The sequence below is a fragment of the Limanda limanda genome, chromosome 9 (genome assembly GCF_963576545.1).
Source record: "Limanda limanda chromosome 9, fLimLim1.1, whole genome shotgun sequence".
In the NCBI taxonomy this organism is placed as follows: domain Eukaryota; kingdom Metazoa; phylum Chordata; class Actinopteri; order Pleuronectiformes; family Pleuronectidae; genus Limanda; species Limanda limanda.
In genome coordinates, this window is record NC_083644.1 from 13,453,085 (window position 1) to 13,467,717 (window position 14,633).

General features: G+C 42.0%; 1 protein-coding gene across 1 annotated transcript; it reads right to left on the reverse strand.

The window, feature by feature from the left end:
• Window positions 1-318: 318 nt before the first annotated feature.
• Window positions 319-12,947, reverse strand: vtg3 (vitellogenin 3, phosvitinless). The gene is made up of 28 exons (XM_061078854.1): window positions 12,866-12,947; window positions 12,307-12,327; window positions 12,067-12,218; window positions 11,393-11,644; window positions 10,691-10,852; window positions 10,444-10,592; window positions 10,201-10,351; window positions 9,766-9,923; window positions 7,594-7,759; window positions 7,359-7,484; window positions 6,971-7,189; window positions 6,499-6,716; window positions 6,329-6,426; window positions 6,123-6,247; window positions 5,505-5,606; window positions 5,284-5,403; window positions 4,974-5,163; window positions 4,772-4,859; window positions 4,420-4,605; window positions 3,726-3,864; window positions 3,461-3,629; window positions 2,831-2,940; window positions 2,664-2,750; window positions 2,159-2,365; window positions 1,549-1,694; window positions 1,227-1,365; window positions 1,010-1,123; window positions 319-799 (listed from the first exon to the last, which is right to left on the reverse strand). Exons 1-27 carry the CDS (start codon window positions 12,933-12,935, stop codon window positions 1,016-1,018), a joined length of 3,858 nt encoding a protein of 1,285 aa, XP_060934837.1. The 5' UTR covers window positions 12,936-12,947; the 3' UTR covers window positions 319-799; window positions 1,010-1,015.
• Window positions 12,948-14,633: the final 1,686 nt, after the last annotated feature.

Sequence of the window (14,633 nt, forward strand, 5' to 3'; positions counted from 1 at the left end):
AAATATTCTAGCCCAGCGAGCACTGACATGTTTTCCTGAGTCTAAAGGGCACGGAGCTCTGTGTGTGTGTGGCAGCGGCACCGATGGTGGCACCGTGTGTGGATATCTGCAAACAGTCCTGTTGCATCAGTTGACCAAACAAACAGAGCAGGTCACACAGACCTTGTAAACATCCATCTCTTTCTGCAGGAAACCCTCCAGTCGTTCAATTTACTGACACATTGAATATTCTGACAATCAAAGAGAGTTTTTAAGAGTTTAACAGGACCTGGTGACAAAGATGATTTGCCAATTTTATCAACGGAATTGCATATCATGTAAATTGCATCTTTTTATTTCTAACAGACAAAGTTTGCAACAGACCAGTTTCTCATGAGTGTTTTTTATCATTTTTCTTTATCATTAACTGGCTTTAATACTCTTAAAAATATGATTACATGCAGAATGTGTTATAATGGTTGAAGTAAAAGGAAGACTTGCTGTTCTGTATTTTAATCACGTGACACCCAGATTTAGCACAATAGCCAGTGTTATGAATCAAGTGTGATGAAGACATAATATTTTGGAACATGAGCAGGAATTCACACGGTATTTCTTCAAAAGAAGGTTCTTCAAATATTAACGGTCTTTCTAATGAATAAATCAAAAGCGTTACAGGTTATTTCCAAACGGGCGACATCTGAGGCATCGCTGATACATCTTTTATGATCCTCACTTTTATCACGCAGGTGAGATTTGGGATGCAGTGTTATCACTGTGAAAAGAGGCATCTGGCTCCCATCTGGGCTTTGTTGTCTTTCTGCAACACAAAACATGTTTTATGAAAGAAGCAAAAATGGCTTTGTTGGTTCTGCGCTTGTTTTCTGCTTTGCATGGACGTCTGTCCAAAGAATCCACCGCCGCACACACAGGCTCACACACAACCACACAAACTGCACAGGTTAAAAAAAAGACAGAGATTAGTATTAAAATAGAATTAAACTCAGTAGAAGTGGAGAACGCAGCTCACATGTTCTTAAAAATGTCCGAATCCATCTATTGTTGTGTTTGTGGTGTCTAGCTGAAACCCCGGAGAACTGGCAGGTGACATTGGAACTGGGATGGAGTTGCGGGACACTGTAAACTGATGACAGAACAGCAGAAAGGGACACGTGTAAATACAGTAGTCAAGATTAGCTGTGTGCAATGCAATGATTCGTGTGTGTGGTGAACATTTCCCGCAGCACCTGTGGGAATCTAATCTTCACATCGACGCTGTCTCCTGAGGCAGCAACGACTGATGCAGAGACCTCCTGAACGGCATTACTCTCGTGTTGCTGGTTGAAGCCGAGAAGCAGAGCCACGCCGGGGATGTAGCTTCCAATTCTGGAAAAAAAAGAAGGTAAAATGCTTGTTTCACGCACATTCCAGTAGATGTTGTATTGAACACAAAACAAGAGAAGGAATCTTTCAGTCCCTTCTTCAGTTAAGCCTTCAATCCTCCAGACATTTTTATTCTCTCATTTTAATCACTTGACACAAACTGATCCCCCCCCCAGTGAAGCTCACCGTCTGCCCAGCTCGGCCATGGTCTCTGGGATCTTGGTCCAGTGTACTTTGGCCATGAGCATAGGCATGGAACCAGGCAGATGTGCAGTTGCAGCTCTCATTGACATTTCATAGGACTGACATTCAGCTCCCCATCGGACGTGTGCCTAGAGCAAACACAAAGGATCAATCATGATGGGAAACTCAACAAACACCCGTCCCAACATCGAACTCGAAAGGAGCGGCCAGTGTGACATTTCCTTTCCACTCGAGTTACACAAGTGTTTGTCAGTTACACACAGTCAAATGTTTTGAGAGTGGATGGTTTAAGTTTGTTTTGAAATTTGCTCCATGTAACTATAGAAATAGAAAATACAGGGACACTGCAATGGAAAGTCCTTGTATTTAAGGCGTGTGTTCCCTAGTTGGACGGTTCAGCTTCTCTAAGTGGGTTTTAATTGTTTCTGGACAACGATGGAGTTCTTTGGTGCGGAGGAATTAAAAATAAGCTTTGGTTCCACGGCAGATAATGGTTACAAGAAGAAGAATAAAATGTTGAAGATAAGACAAAGTATTTGTAAAGAGAGTATGATTCTTTCTATCTGAGTAACTGAGTGTGTTGTATATCTACCTTGGCCTCAGCATGGGCACTCACAGTGGTGTCCATGCACATCTTCCAGTTGGTGTCTTCTCCAGCCTGGGACACTATCAGCTGGGTGTTCTTCACGTTTGCCTCGGGGGTGTAGTACACGGCTGCGTCGTAACCCTGAGGCTTCTCGTTGCCACTCAAGGCGAAAGCTTTGACGTTGAACACGGCTTCAGGTGTCGAGTCCCCAACCTGAGGGAATCAAATGGAAGGCGACATATAGACTGTGATTGGATGGTTTGCATTGTGTCCAGTGTGAGTCTTTATTATCTTATGTCATGTGTTGATTGGTAATCATACCCGTTGTTATTGTGGGTAAATTCTAACTAGTCGCTCTGAGACCTGAGGAAATAATCAATATGTGCTGTATATGTCAGATAAAACACTTTTTTTATGCAGCGTCGGCCTGCACAGAAATCTCTGCATGGTTCTAAACATGTTTCACTTCTTTCAACATGTGTCCCTCTCATGTGCGGCATGTTTCACATACTTCCGGGACGCTGTCAGGCTCGCTCTGATTAGATCCTCTGGCGCTTGAGGCTGGATGAGAGGACAGACGCATATGCTGAGTGGCCGTCTGTAAACACAATGCAGGATGAGGATAAAACGTCGGAGCAGGTGCAGAGATAATTACGTTGCGAGGGGGAAGCCAAATACCTTGGAAAGGCTCCTCAGACTCTCCAGCAGTTGCTGTGTGCTCATTTGAAGCGTGCGCGGGCCGCTGTTCACCTCAAAGTGGATTTTGTCAACGGCTTTGATTGCTTGAGCTAAAAATAAGAAAACAGGCTTTGTTAGCAAAGACAAGTTAACAAATAAAATGTATATACAATACGTTGTACAACTACAATGACAACAAAATTACCGCAGGGACATACTAACAATGCAAGGATGATATATATACTTAAATTGGTAAAAATAGAAACTACACGTGTTTTCATCTGCCGGCATAGTATTTCATGTAGGACATTTTCACACTCACGTACATTGGTGTTCAGGTGTTAAACTGACTTAAAACTTTCAATCAGACAAGTCAGTGAAACACTTGCTTGGTGGTCTGCTGAATTAATCTCTCATATTCTGTTACAGCTTGCTCAGGTTAGACCTCACTACTAAACACATCCTCACTATTTCTAAATCTAAAGTTTAGATTTGCAGCGACTGCAGCAGCCATGTTTGCAAATTAGAAAATTGAAACGAAATTTCAACCTGGACCAGTCACTGAGGATTGGGTCTCATGTGAGTTTAGCTGCATTGTGTGGTGGACTGTATAGAACTGGATGTGATTACCTGGGCTGACTTTGAGTGCCATGCGTGTGTAACCCAAGAAATAGTACAGTGGGTACTCCTCGTGATAATACTCTCTCCTTAGCTCAGACTCCACACAGAGGCCGGCTCCATAAATGTTACTCTCAGCGCACAGCTTGGTTTGTGGATGCCAGGAGTTGGATTTCATCATCTGTGAGATAAGAAAAGATAAACAACACAAAAATATGAATCTGTTTCCGGTTTAATGAATCTTGTTTGGTTGACCTCTGACCGGTGTTGACTGTACCTGATCGGACTCCGGCGTCACCACTGAGGGCCCTGTGTGGGTCACTTCCTCATTGGCGTCAATGGCTTTGGGAATCATTGGGGTCATTTTAGCCTTATCTAGCTCTTCTATGTTCCTGGAGACTGCGTACACATTGGAGCTATCGGTTGGAAAAAGGAAATAATGACTCTTATACTGGTTATCGGCTGCATTGTGGATAGCATGCATACACATTATAAGACCCGATTTTGCTTGTAGGTGTCAGAATTTGATCCAGAATTTATACTTGTCTCAACATCTGTTCAGTCCGTCAGTAAACAGGTGAGGTTCCCGGCTGCCAGGCTCCTACTCCCAGTGTAGTGAGCCACAAACCACTCAATCACGTTTTCAGTTCACAGAATTACAAGTGAAGCTGGTGTTTGTTGTGCTGGATTGATAATGTTAGTCTCTGGTTGAGGTGCCATTACTAAAAGAAGTTCAATGCTAAAAAAAACACTTTTCTAATACCAAGCTTTTTATATTGTGTGATTCCCAACTGCTTTAGAAATATTACAATGGACTCTCATAGGCTTCTTGTAAAAAAGAAAAGACAAACTGAGGCGGTTTTGTATTTGTTTGTATTGCTCCATCAAGAGCTGTATGGCACGCTATGAATCGATTCAGTGTGATTTCAATTGTGATTTTATTTTTAGCTGAATCCACCTTTAAAACCTACCTGACTGATACTATTTCAATATCTTTTTTGCACGCAGGAAGGTCGAGTTCAAACTTCCTCTCTCTGACGTTGATCTTGGCGGAGAACTTCCATGGAATTGCGATTGGCATTTTAGACTTCAACTCGGAGCCACACTGGAACAGTTCTGTGTTAATCCCATAGAAAACCCAAAAATCTTTTGTGTAGCTAAAAAAAGAAGAAGTGAATGCAGTAGATGTAATTATACAGCAAAAATACAAACTTTGGCAATGATGAGGTTTTGCAAATGACATAAAACAACATGATCGTATAATTGCTAAACATGCTGTAGGTGTATTCTCTCTAAATTAAAAGACGACTTAGTTTTTTTTACCCAATAAAACCATCGGTCTCCAGTGAAATTTCAGAATTCAAGAGTTGTCCAAGATGTTCAGTCATTGGTGGATTTACTGCAGCTTTAGCTACACAAAACAGAAGAACACAGATCAAATAAAACAAACAGTTTACGACATTACGAAAATACTGATTCGATCAGTTAAGGTGCTCATATGCTGTAGGTAGATTTGTCTCCTCACCATTCACTGTGATGCCATTGACTGACTCATAATATTTGCTAATCTCCAGCGGGAGACCCAGGGTCGTTGCTTGGTAGTAGCGAACCTCGAAGATCAAGAAAGGCTTGGTCTTGTGCCATGAGATTCCTTTCTGTAGATTCTCAACCACTTCCCACAGAGGGCTTCCTTTCCCTGCAGCAGGACTGACAGCCTGCAAGTAAGATCACAAAACAGGGGGGGGTCATGTGGAGGCTTTGTAGACCATTTAACATAGCGATACTGTTTTTGACTGCGCTGGCTTCGACATTAATAGATCGAATTAATCTCTCACCTTGATGATATTCTGAAGGACCCCTTTGCTCATGTCGGCAAAGAACCACTCTTGTCCAGAGGCGCGGGCGAAGGCCGAGATAACTGGTTTATCGTTGGGCATAACCTCCCAGTTTTGAAGCTGAGATGACATAAAAATGATGGTCACACAAACACATCACCAGATGCCTTGTATTGTCACTGTGATAATTTTTTGCATTTAAATTAGAATGAACTTCTCACCAAGTTTACAATGGACCGGAAGTCGGTGAAATCTGCATCCCCGTTAAATCCAGGGTTTATAGTGCTGAACAAATCCTTAATTCCATCAGCACGGATTCCAACCTGCAGAGGAGAAAAGACAAGAACATAATTACTGATCATGAACAACAATCATCAACAACTACCATTTACAACTTGGGGCAAATTGGAGTCTCCAATTAACCTCACATCAATCTGCATGTCTTTAGATTGTGTCTGTGGTGGATATGTTTTGCTTCCTCACGGCGATACTTGGCCTGAGTTTTGAATGGGTGATGCATGCAAACAGGTCTGTGCCAGGACAAGGTGGTGATGGGTCAACCCCAGCAGATCTTGCAGCTGATTGGCCTGCAGCTGCATATAAGTATTTTAAGTATTTTGATGAAAACATTGATAAGTCAATAGTTGTTGAGCTACTTGAGCTACTCAAGGAGAACACGTGAAAGAGGCCCAATGCCAAACAGGGATTCAAACCGGAGAACCTTGTTGCTGCAAGCTGACAGTGCTAACCACTCTCTCCTCCCTCCACCATGCCGCCCCTGACAAGGTAAGTTACTTCAGGGTCAGAGGTTGTGTTTTACACTGTGTGTCGCACTGTACCTCCAGGAGCTGCAGAATTCTTCCAATGAAAAAGAATTTCCCTTTCATCATGATTTCAGTGGGGAAGATGTTTGTTGCACTTCTGAGCATGAAGACTTCTGCCGCTGTGCCAATGAGGAAGTCGTCTGCATAGAGAGAATAGGAAACTCCTGTATAAACTGTTTTCAGGGATACCTCAAGATCCAGGACTCTCCCTTGGAACGTACCATTGAACCAATCCAAGCGCATGGCTTTGCTGTAGTGATAGCTGACACGGCCATATTTCCGGGCAAGGATTTTCACAGCCAAGCTGCAGGCAGTCGAGCTATTGCAGAGGAAATAAGATTCAGTATCAAACAACGATATATGGTTCATTTTTGAAAATCTTCAAACTTACAGATATTGGTTTTCTGGAGTTCGGGATCTGGCGAAACTCTTCAGGTAAGAAAATGCAAAACTGACAACATGGAGGTCTTTTTCCATCTGGAGATGGGTCGTCAGTGTGGACACCAGAGCCATGGGCGGCTTGGTGTCAAACAGGATCATGAAGGCCAGCATGCGGATCTCAACGGGAAGGTTCTTTTCCACAAACAGAGTCATGGTGATCTCCTGGACCTGAAAACACAAGAGAACGCTGACTCATCAAACCCCCCCGCAGCTGAAGTCATCTCTGCTCTGTTCCTGCACAAACGTTGTAACTCTCAGTGAACTTACAAGGCAAATTATAATGATTATGGACAGATGATGTTTTCCCTTCACAATGATAATGATTATGCATGAATCAGACGCATTATTAAATATCAGTTGAATGTGATGAATGTAGAATGAATGTAGAGGTAAAACAGTCTTTCGGTAGATGCTGTTCTTACTCTCTGAGGGTCTCTGGCGGCTATGAGTCTCATCGACTGCACGGCCGCGCTCAGCACTCGGGGGGGCACAGTCACGGGGGTGGCGGCCACTCCGGGGAGGAAGTGCATGATGGTTTTAATGCTGCCTGGATGACCTGCGTTTCCCAGAGCTTTCAGGGCGAGGACCATGTCTGCCTCACTGCCGTTCTTCAGACCCTGCATGGCCATGTCCAACAGAGGCTGAAACCGATGTGGAACAATAATCAAGTACCTGTTATCAGCAAACTCCATTAACACATTGTAATTGGTCGACGCTACCTACTGAGTCAAATTACATCCTTTAACTAATTATGACTTGAAGTGTTTCTGATGGAATGGCCTATTTCAAGTATGTTATTATTCTGATTACCTGAACAGCAGCTACTGGGCAGGGTGTATAATATGCACAGTGCTTATACACCAGAGATCCATAGCCGAGCACCACAGTGTTCCACAGATGGGTGTTGGATTTACAAAAAGGAATGTTCAGGAACATCTGCAGTAAAGAGTCAGAGACATTTTTGACGTCACCCATCCAGGTGGAATATCCAGAAGAAAGTGTGCATGATGTCGATCTTCACATTTACAACTTCCCTGTTACTCACTTTAGCCATCTCCACCAGCTCAGGAATGGGATTGAGGTGGTTCATAGACAGCATTACGGTTTGCAGGGCTTCACTTGGTGACACATCTCCGGCGTGAAACCTCATCTCCAGGAACTTTAGGATTCTGGCATCGCCGACCTCAACGACCATGTCCAAAAACCAACGTCTAATGATAGTGAGAGAGGGAGGTGAGGGGAATTGGATTCATCAGACAGCACTTATCAGCCTTCAAATGAAACCAAAGAGAGGAAACAATGGATAAGGTAAAGGTGTGGAAGACAAGGTCAGGTGTCTCTTTTAATTGCTCTTCCACGATATGAAATACAAGCTGTCTGGATGTTAATGGGCAGAGAGCGCAGTCTTTCACTCATCACCTCTCTGTCATCGGGCCTCTCAAGATAATAAATCATTCATCAGCGGTAATGTACCAGACTAAATGCTTCCTGAACTAAGTGGGAGGATACTCTTCAATTACCTAATCAGATGGAGTGGATCAGAACGAGATTTTAGAGATGGCCTGGGACCATTTTGCACGTCGTCTTATGATGCTATAATGAAAAGCTTGGTTAAAGGTTATCTGTGGAGGAGGTTCAGCTCTTAAGTGCAAAGATACTCTCAAAAATGTTATTCAAAACTTAATTAGTTTAATTTAAATCGACTTTCTGCAACTTAACTAAAGTAAAAGTTAGTGAAAGGTCACATGCCTGGGGCAACTATTGACACAGTCACGGACTTGTTTCTCCATAGTTGTGAGGACATTCATTGGCATAATGCATTTCCTAGTCCCCTACCCTAACCATAACCATCACAACTAAATGCCTAACCCTAACCCTAACCTAACCTTAACTCTAAAACCAAGTCTTAACCCTAAAACAAGACTTTAGATTTTTGAGGATCAGCCAGAATGTCCCCTTTACATTGGTATTGAACCAGAACAGTCCCTCATAACTACATGCAAACACACACTCACACACACACACACACACACACACACACACACACACACACACACACACACACACACACACACACACACACACACACACACACACACACACACACACACACACACACACACACATACACTATCCCAACTGCCACACTAAAACTAACTTTAGATTTCATGAGCTTCAGCTCTACTGTGTGTTTAGTGCCAATTTAACAAATGTTACAAAGCTAAGACACTACAGAGCGAAGGAGGTCATGGGTACCAGTAGTGGATTAGGTATGGGTGACATGGCAGCTGCCCAGCGAGGCCTCTTGCCGGGGGCGGCACCAAAAAACAAGCAAAAAAACAAGCGGTTTCTATCGCTCATCGTTCCGTCAATGACATAATGTCAATGTGTGGGTCAATTAACCTTGTTGACGTGCACGCCCGGTTCTACTTTGTGAGCGAGACAGGCTCATCCCTGCTGAGGAGATCTCAAAGTCAGCAGTAGGAGATGGGGCGGGGGGGCGGGGAACACTGACCTCAAGTCTCTGCACTGAAAGGCAGGGGGGGGTGGGGAGCAGGGGAATCTAGCTCACTAAAGGACGAGAAGAAAGGTCGGGATAATGATCGGTGTTGTGCACTTTAGTTTTTAGTGTTTCTTGTGTGAAGTGCAATGGTGAAGCAATGAGGTTCTCTTCATAGAGTAACTTGTGTCTGTGTGATGTAGGATTTTTGCAATTTACTTTTATTTCTGTTAACATTAATTCATCATAATTTGATTTTTTTTAATTTTTATTTATCCATTAAAATATTTTAAGTCTTTGTAATCATAGTTTTGTTTTTGTGATTGCTGTGATTAAATATATATCCAACAACACTAAAGGGGGATTGGCCTAGAGCAGCAAACTGTTTCAGCTGCAAACGTAAACAAACAAGCTGCTGTGAGCAACATGGCGTAGTGCAGACTTACACATCAAGCAAGTTGATTGGTTGGTTCATTTCCTGTTGGGGTAACTATGCAAACGTATCCCGGGCATGTCTACATGCAGCCCGGAGAGGCACAATTCCATATATATATATATATATATATATATATATATATATATATATATATATATATATATATATATATATATAATATATGGAATTGGCCAGATTCAATATTTTTTATATTTTTTATCTGTAGCTGAATTAAATGTTATTATCTTTATTCCTCTAGAACGAACGATTGCGATACTCACCTATGTTCCTCATTTCCTGCTAATTGCTTCCACATCTCCTCCAGCCCTTCGTAGGGAATCACTCGCAGCAGCTGATAGACCTTGATGGTGTCTTCAGTTGTCGTGCTGTCAACATGATATTTGTTCGCCTCAGCCAGATGCTTGATCAACTCCAACGCCTGCAAAGAACATGAGCAGGTTTTTCCATTCCCAGAATTAATTAGCGTATATATGTCACTCACTTGGTCCTTAACACACAAAAGTGTTGAATTTCTTTAAATGAAATCAACATATAAGAGAGAATAAAGCGGTTTTGCTTCAGGTTTCAAAAAGGACATTTTCCCTGGTTATTTCTGTATTCATTTAAATTTGAAGTTCTATTTGAGTGCATGCTTCAAAAATAGATTTGATAAATGTAAATATTCCACGTGCTACCACAGCGTGTGTGAATATTACCTTTGGAACCGGGGTGTCCAGGTTCTGCATCATTATGGGGACGTAAGCTTGGGAATTGACAAACTTGAAAACCAGGTTTCCTTTGCTCTCCACTGCCCCGAACATGACGGCTCTTTCAGTGTCGATCGCATTGAGCAGCACTATTTCCTTCCTGCAGGAGAGGAGAGGTTATTCAAAGCATTTGTATCACAGACTCTGTGTGGATGAGCTATCGTAATGTGCACATATTTCTCTTTGTCTTACGTTGCTTGCATCTTGAAACTGCCGCCCTTCACATTGAAGGGACTGAAGAACTGCCGCTCCAGGCCGTGAGCCCTGGTAATGAGACCTCCCTCTGCTGTGGGTTTGACCGTGTACACATATCTCACTGTGGAAGCGACAGAGTCCCCTCTCTGGTGCAGGAGACACAGACACACAAACACCTCTGACTTTGCTGTGTTTTAATTGATGTGTTGTGGGATTGGATGAATCTGCGGTGAGGCTAACGGACCTGTTTGGAGACCTGGTCCAGCACGGCGGTCGCCATCCCCCTGTACATGGCAGCTTTCTCCTTGCAGTTATCCACATCCACCACCTGAGTGATGTTCAGGTCCTTGGTCTCCGTGTTCTCTTCAGTCACGTAGTTGCTCTGGCACTTGCCATGGATGCCAACCTACAAACACAATGAGATCTTCTTACATCTCTAAATATAGTTGTATTGATGTTGTGTAGAATGACTGAAGATGCTGCAGAAAAGAGCAGTGAATGTCTGTTTTGGTTTGATAATTCTTCTGATACCTTTAAATTCCGCTCGCCGTCGTCATTTAGCTTATTCAAAAATGTTTTCTTTCATCTTAAAAGAAACTGTCTTTGTATATTTTGAGTAGTAATGTCACTGTTCCATGATTTCTTGTATTTCTTTCAGTCCTTTTTATCACAGATTGATCTTGTTTCTCTTTCTTGTGATTGTATCTAAGACTGAGGTTGTATTTTTTCTGGCCTAACTTTGTTCTCTTTGTCTCGATCCTGTGTCACATTTGTAAATGTTTGGGACCCTCCAAAAACAAGATGATAAATCTCAAGGGGTTTTTCCCATGATAGTGCATTTCTATACATCAAAGTAAAGGTATCTTAATTGTTAACAGAGCATCTCTCAGTGACTCCAGGAAGTGCTCATATTTCGGCCCAGTTCATTTTTCTGTCAGCGACTGACCTCTTCCAGTTCATAGATCTTCTGTGTGGTTTTGACAGTGACTTGGAAGAAGCCCAGGATGCCCCTCACGATGTTGACGACAGTGTCAGACACCTCAGCAGAGGCCCGGATGTCACCAACATGTCCGCCGGTGTAGTCAAACATGAAGGGTTTGGCGAGCTGGGCGGCGATACGCTGGCTGAGCTTCGGGGAGGGGGTGAAGCTGTTTTTTCCCGGGAAGCCGTTGAACTCCTCGAAGAGTAAATTTGAGACCTTTGTTCCAGAGACGGAAAGGAGAAGATTTTAGCCTGTCGCGAGTGATTGTGCAGAATCAACATGAAAGTTCAGGTTTATAGGTGAAACACAGGTGAAATGTTTAATCCAGCGGGAGAGAACAGTGGATTTTAACATTAAAGCTTGTTTTACTGTGATTATATAATGTTTCAGAGAGACATTTTGGTTGCAGCATCTGTTGATAAAAGACAAAAAGGTGATGGTGGATGTAATGAATGCATCAGTGCATTCATTACAGTGCATTAACAGCTCTTTTGTGATAATAAATAATTTCTTATCTAACCACTGTAGCGAGGAATCTCACTTTTTTATGTATAAATATTCTGTAATGAAATCAAAAGCCTGCACAACCTCTTAACAGGTTTAAACAACATATTATCCCTAACTTTTCTCCCTCTTACCTTGAGGACGAAGGTTTGTGCAGACACACCAGCGATCTTGACCTTGCAGGTTATCCTCACTCCAGACTCGGCCTGGTTCGGCATCCCCAGTCCAAAATTCACAACTCCCACATAGCTGTATTCGTAGGTCTTCTGAGGATTCAGGTTGAGCTCTGCAATATGTTTTATACAATGAAATATAATCTCACATGTTCTTTATGGAAAACAAATACTTTAAAGATGAAGACATAAAGGACTCACCATAGCGGACGGTTTGGCCGGCTGCAAGATGTTGAACATAGTGTCAGTGTTTGTGAATATAAGAGCACGGAATACATGTTTCTCATTCTTTCATTCAAGTAACTAATTCCCAGCATGTTCAAAGCCCAACACAAAACTAATTTTAACAGTAAACCTTAAACAACTTATTCGACTGAATTATATACAACAGAAACAAGTCAGCAACTCAGCTAGCTTTAATAACCCGAACCTTGAATCCATAAATAGTCCCAAGTCAACTCTCAATGTCCTTACTTTGGTCATTCCTGCCTAAATTAGCAACTGGTAATTCAGGATTCATCACCAACGAAAACATCTATATAATACAATTGTAAATATGTGTTCTCTTGTTGGAACAGTGGAAAATATGACAGCTCTATGCATCAGAAATTAACAGTTAAATCAAGGATTGTTTGCAAAATATCTGAAACTCCATTTAAGTACATTTTGTAAAGCATGGACTGAGCCGTGACTGTTGTAAAATAATATGAATCAAGCTGTTGCATATAAAAATAATATGGATGAAAGCGTGAGAACTTACTGGCTAGGGCCACAAGGCAGCAGAGGAGGAGCCGCCACATGGTGGAAACTGAAGAGTGGAGAGCAAACATTTCACATTTGTCCTTTATATTAACAACAGGGCTTGTTTTCACTGGGCAGCGACCGATTCCAGATAAACACACATGGTTTGAACTGGAGCCACATCGACCGCTGACATTGTCAGAGTGACACACAGATAAGTGCCTCACTCTAAAAGTTTACCAGGGACAGAACATGAGCACCTGTTTGAAGACTTTCGTCAAACATTCACTCTTATGGATTCTGCTAAAAATAACATCAGCTTTAATAAATATCTATGTTTCTCACATAACGTGGCTCGTTTTTAAGGCATCAGAAGAATTCAAAGCGAAGAATTTCACTTTCAGTCGCCCAGAAAATGAAGTAAACAAGTTGTTCACAGCTGAATGGAGAAGCCCCGGTGGGACCCGCATCTATTCCCTCAGTGCATCTCAGCCACATTGCACCAGGACGATGTTTGCTGCTTTTACTTCTTGAATATGAGCACAACCACAGGTCTATTATACACTGAGCTTTCCTCCTGGGCACAACAAAGTCAGACAGTGTGGACAATCGCTGCTCTTCGTGCCTATTCTTAAAATAAACGTGCCTCGGCCTCCACTAACAGGCCTGTTTGAACGGGTGCAGATTGCGGGTGATGACATCAAGCAGCAATCAGCCTGTGTCTGTTCTCTCTGTCGGTTTATTATGTTCAGGCTGCACAAGAGTGTGATCGTTCTCAAGGATTCACTGAGCCGTCAAACCTCTTTCATCCTCAGGCCTCAATTCACCTGACCATCTGCCTCTTTAGCTTGTCGTGCCGGTGTTGGCCACTAGAGGGCTCTAGCATCACGTCTCTGGACTAAACTTGATTAAACAAACTTGGATTGCTCCGAATATTCCAGGACAAAGTGGAGACGCTCTCAGTTAAACATATTAAAATAACAATTTATGCTGTCTATCAAAAACTCATATGCAATATAGGTGTTTGCTTTACTTAAAACTGTAAAAGATGAAAGCATAAACTGCCAAAAAATTATTTTCTATTTTGGATGTTAAAATAAACAAAGCACTCAGTAGAGCACATACGAGCACCAAGGTCCAACATCTCCCTTTAAATTCAATCAACCTGCACCAAATTTCATAAACTTAAATAAATATTTCCTTTAACACACCCAATCAGTTACAAAGTTGTTGAAAACTTCCCATCACAGAATATTTAAGAATTGTGGAAAATAAATAATAATCCTGGACTGGCGCCCTGTTCCGGATATGCACCTAAATGTAACAAGTTCTTCTTTGATCCAAACCACATATTTTCACCAAGTTTCATGGTGAACAGTTAAGTAGTTTTTGTTTAAACTGAAAAACATAGAAACCAAACAAACAACAAACAAACAAACAGACAGACAGACGGACAGGGGTGATAACCTATAAGAAACAGATTTTCAGCCGTGTCACCTTCATCGGCCAAAACTACCAGAGTCAATTCTAAAGTTCTGTTTACTTTTCAAAGTATGATGATGATGAAACTTCTTCTTTCTTTCTTTAACTCAAAACCCATTAGGCCTCCAGAGCTGTTTACATACTTGTTAGGCTTAAGTCAGTTCTAGTTGTAAATAAAGAAATGACAAACAAATCAATACAAACACAAAGTTATTCTCCAAACTAAATGTGTGTTAGTTAATCAAAGCATGTCCAATCAAAGATTCTGGAATAAACTGAGGTTATTTGATTGGGTTATTATAAAA

Excerpts from the sequence above, each read along its gene's own strand:
- vtg3 (XM_061078854.1), bottom strand. The coding sequence starts at position 12,935 with ATGTTTGCTCTCCACTCTTCAGTTTCCACCATGTGGCGGCTCCTCCTC. Across the intron at positions 9,924-10,200 it reads TGGACACCCCGGTTCCAAAG|GCGTTGGAGTTGATCAAGCA; the intron begins GTAATATTCACA and ends TGTTCTTTGCAG. Across the intron at positions 6,427-6,498 it reads ACTCCAGAAAACCAATATCT|CTCGACTGCCTGCAGCTTGG; the intron begins GTAAGTTTGAAG and ends CCTCTGCAATAG.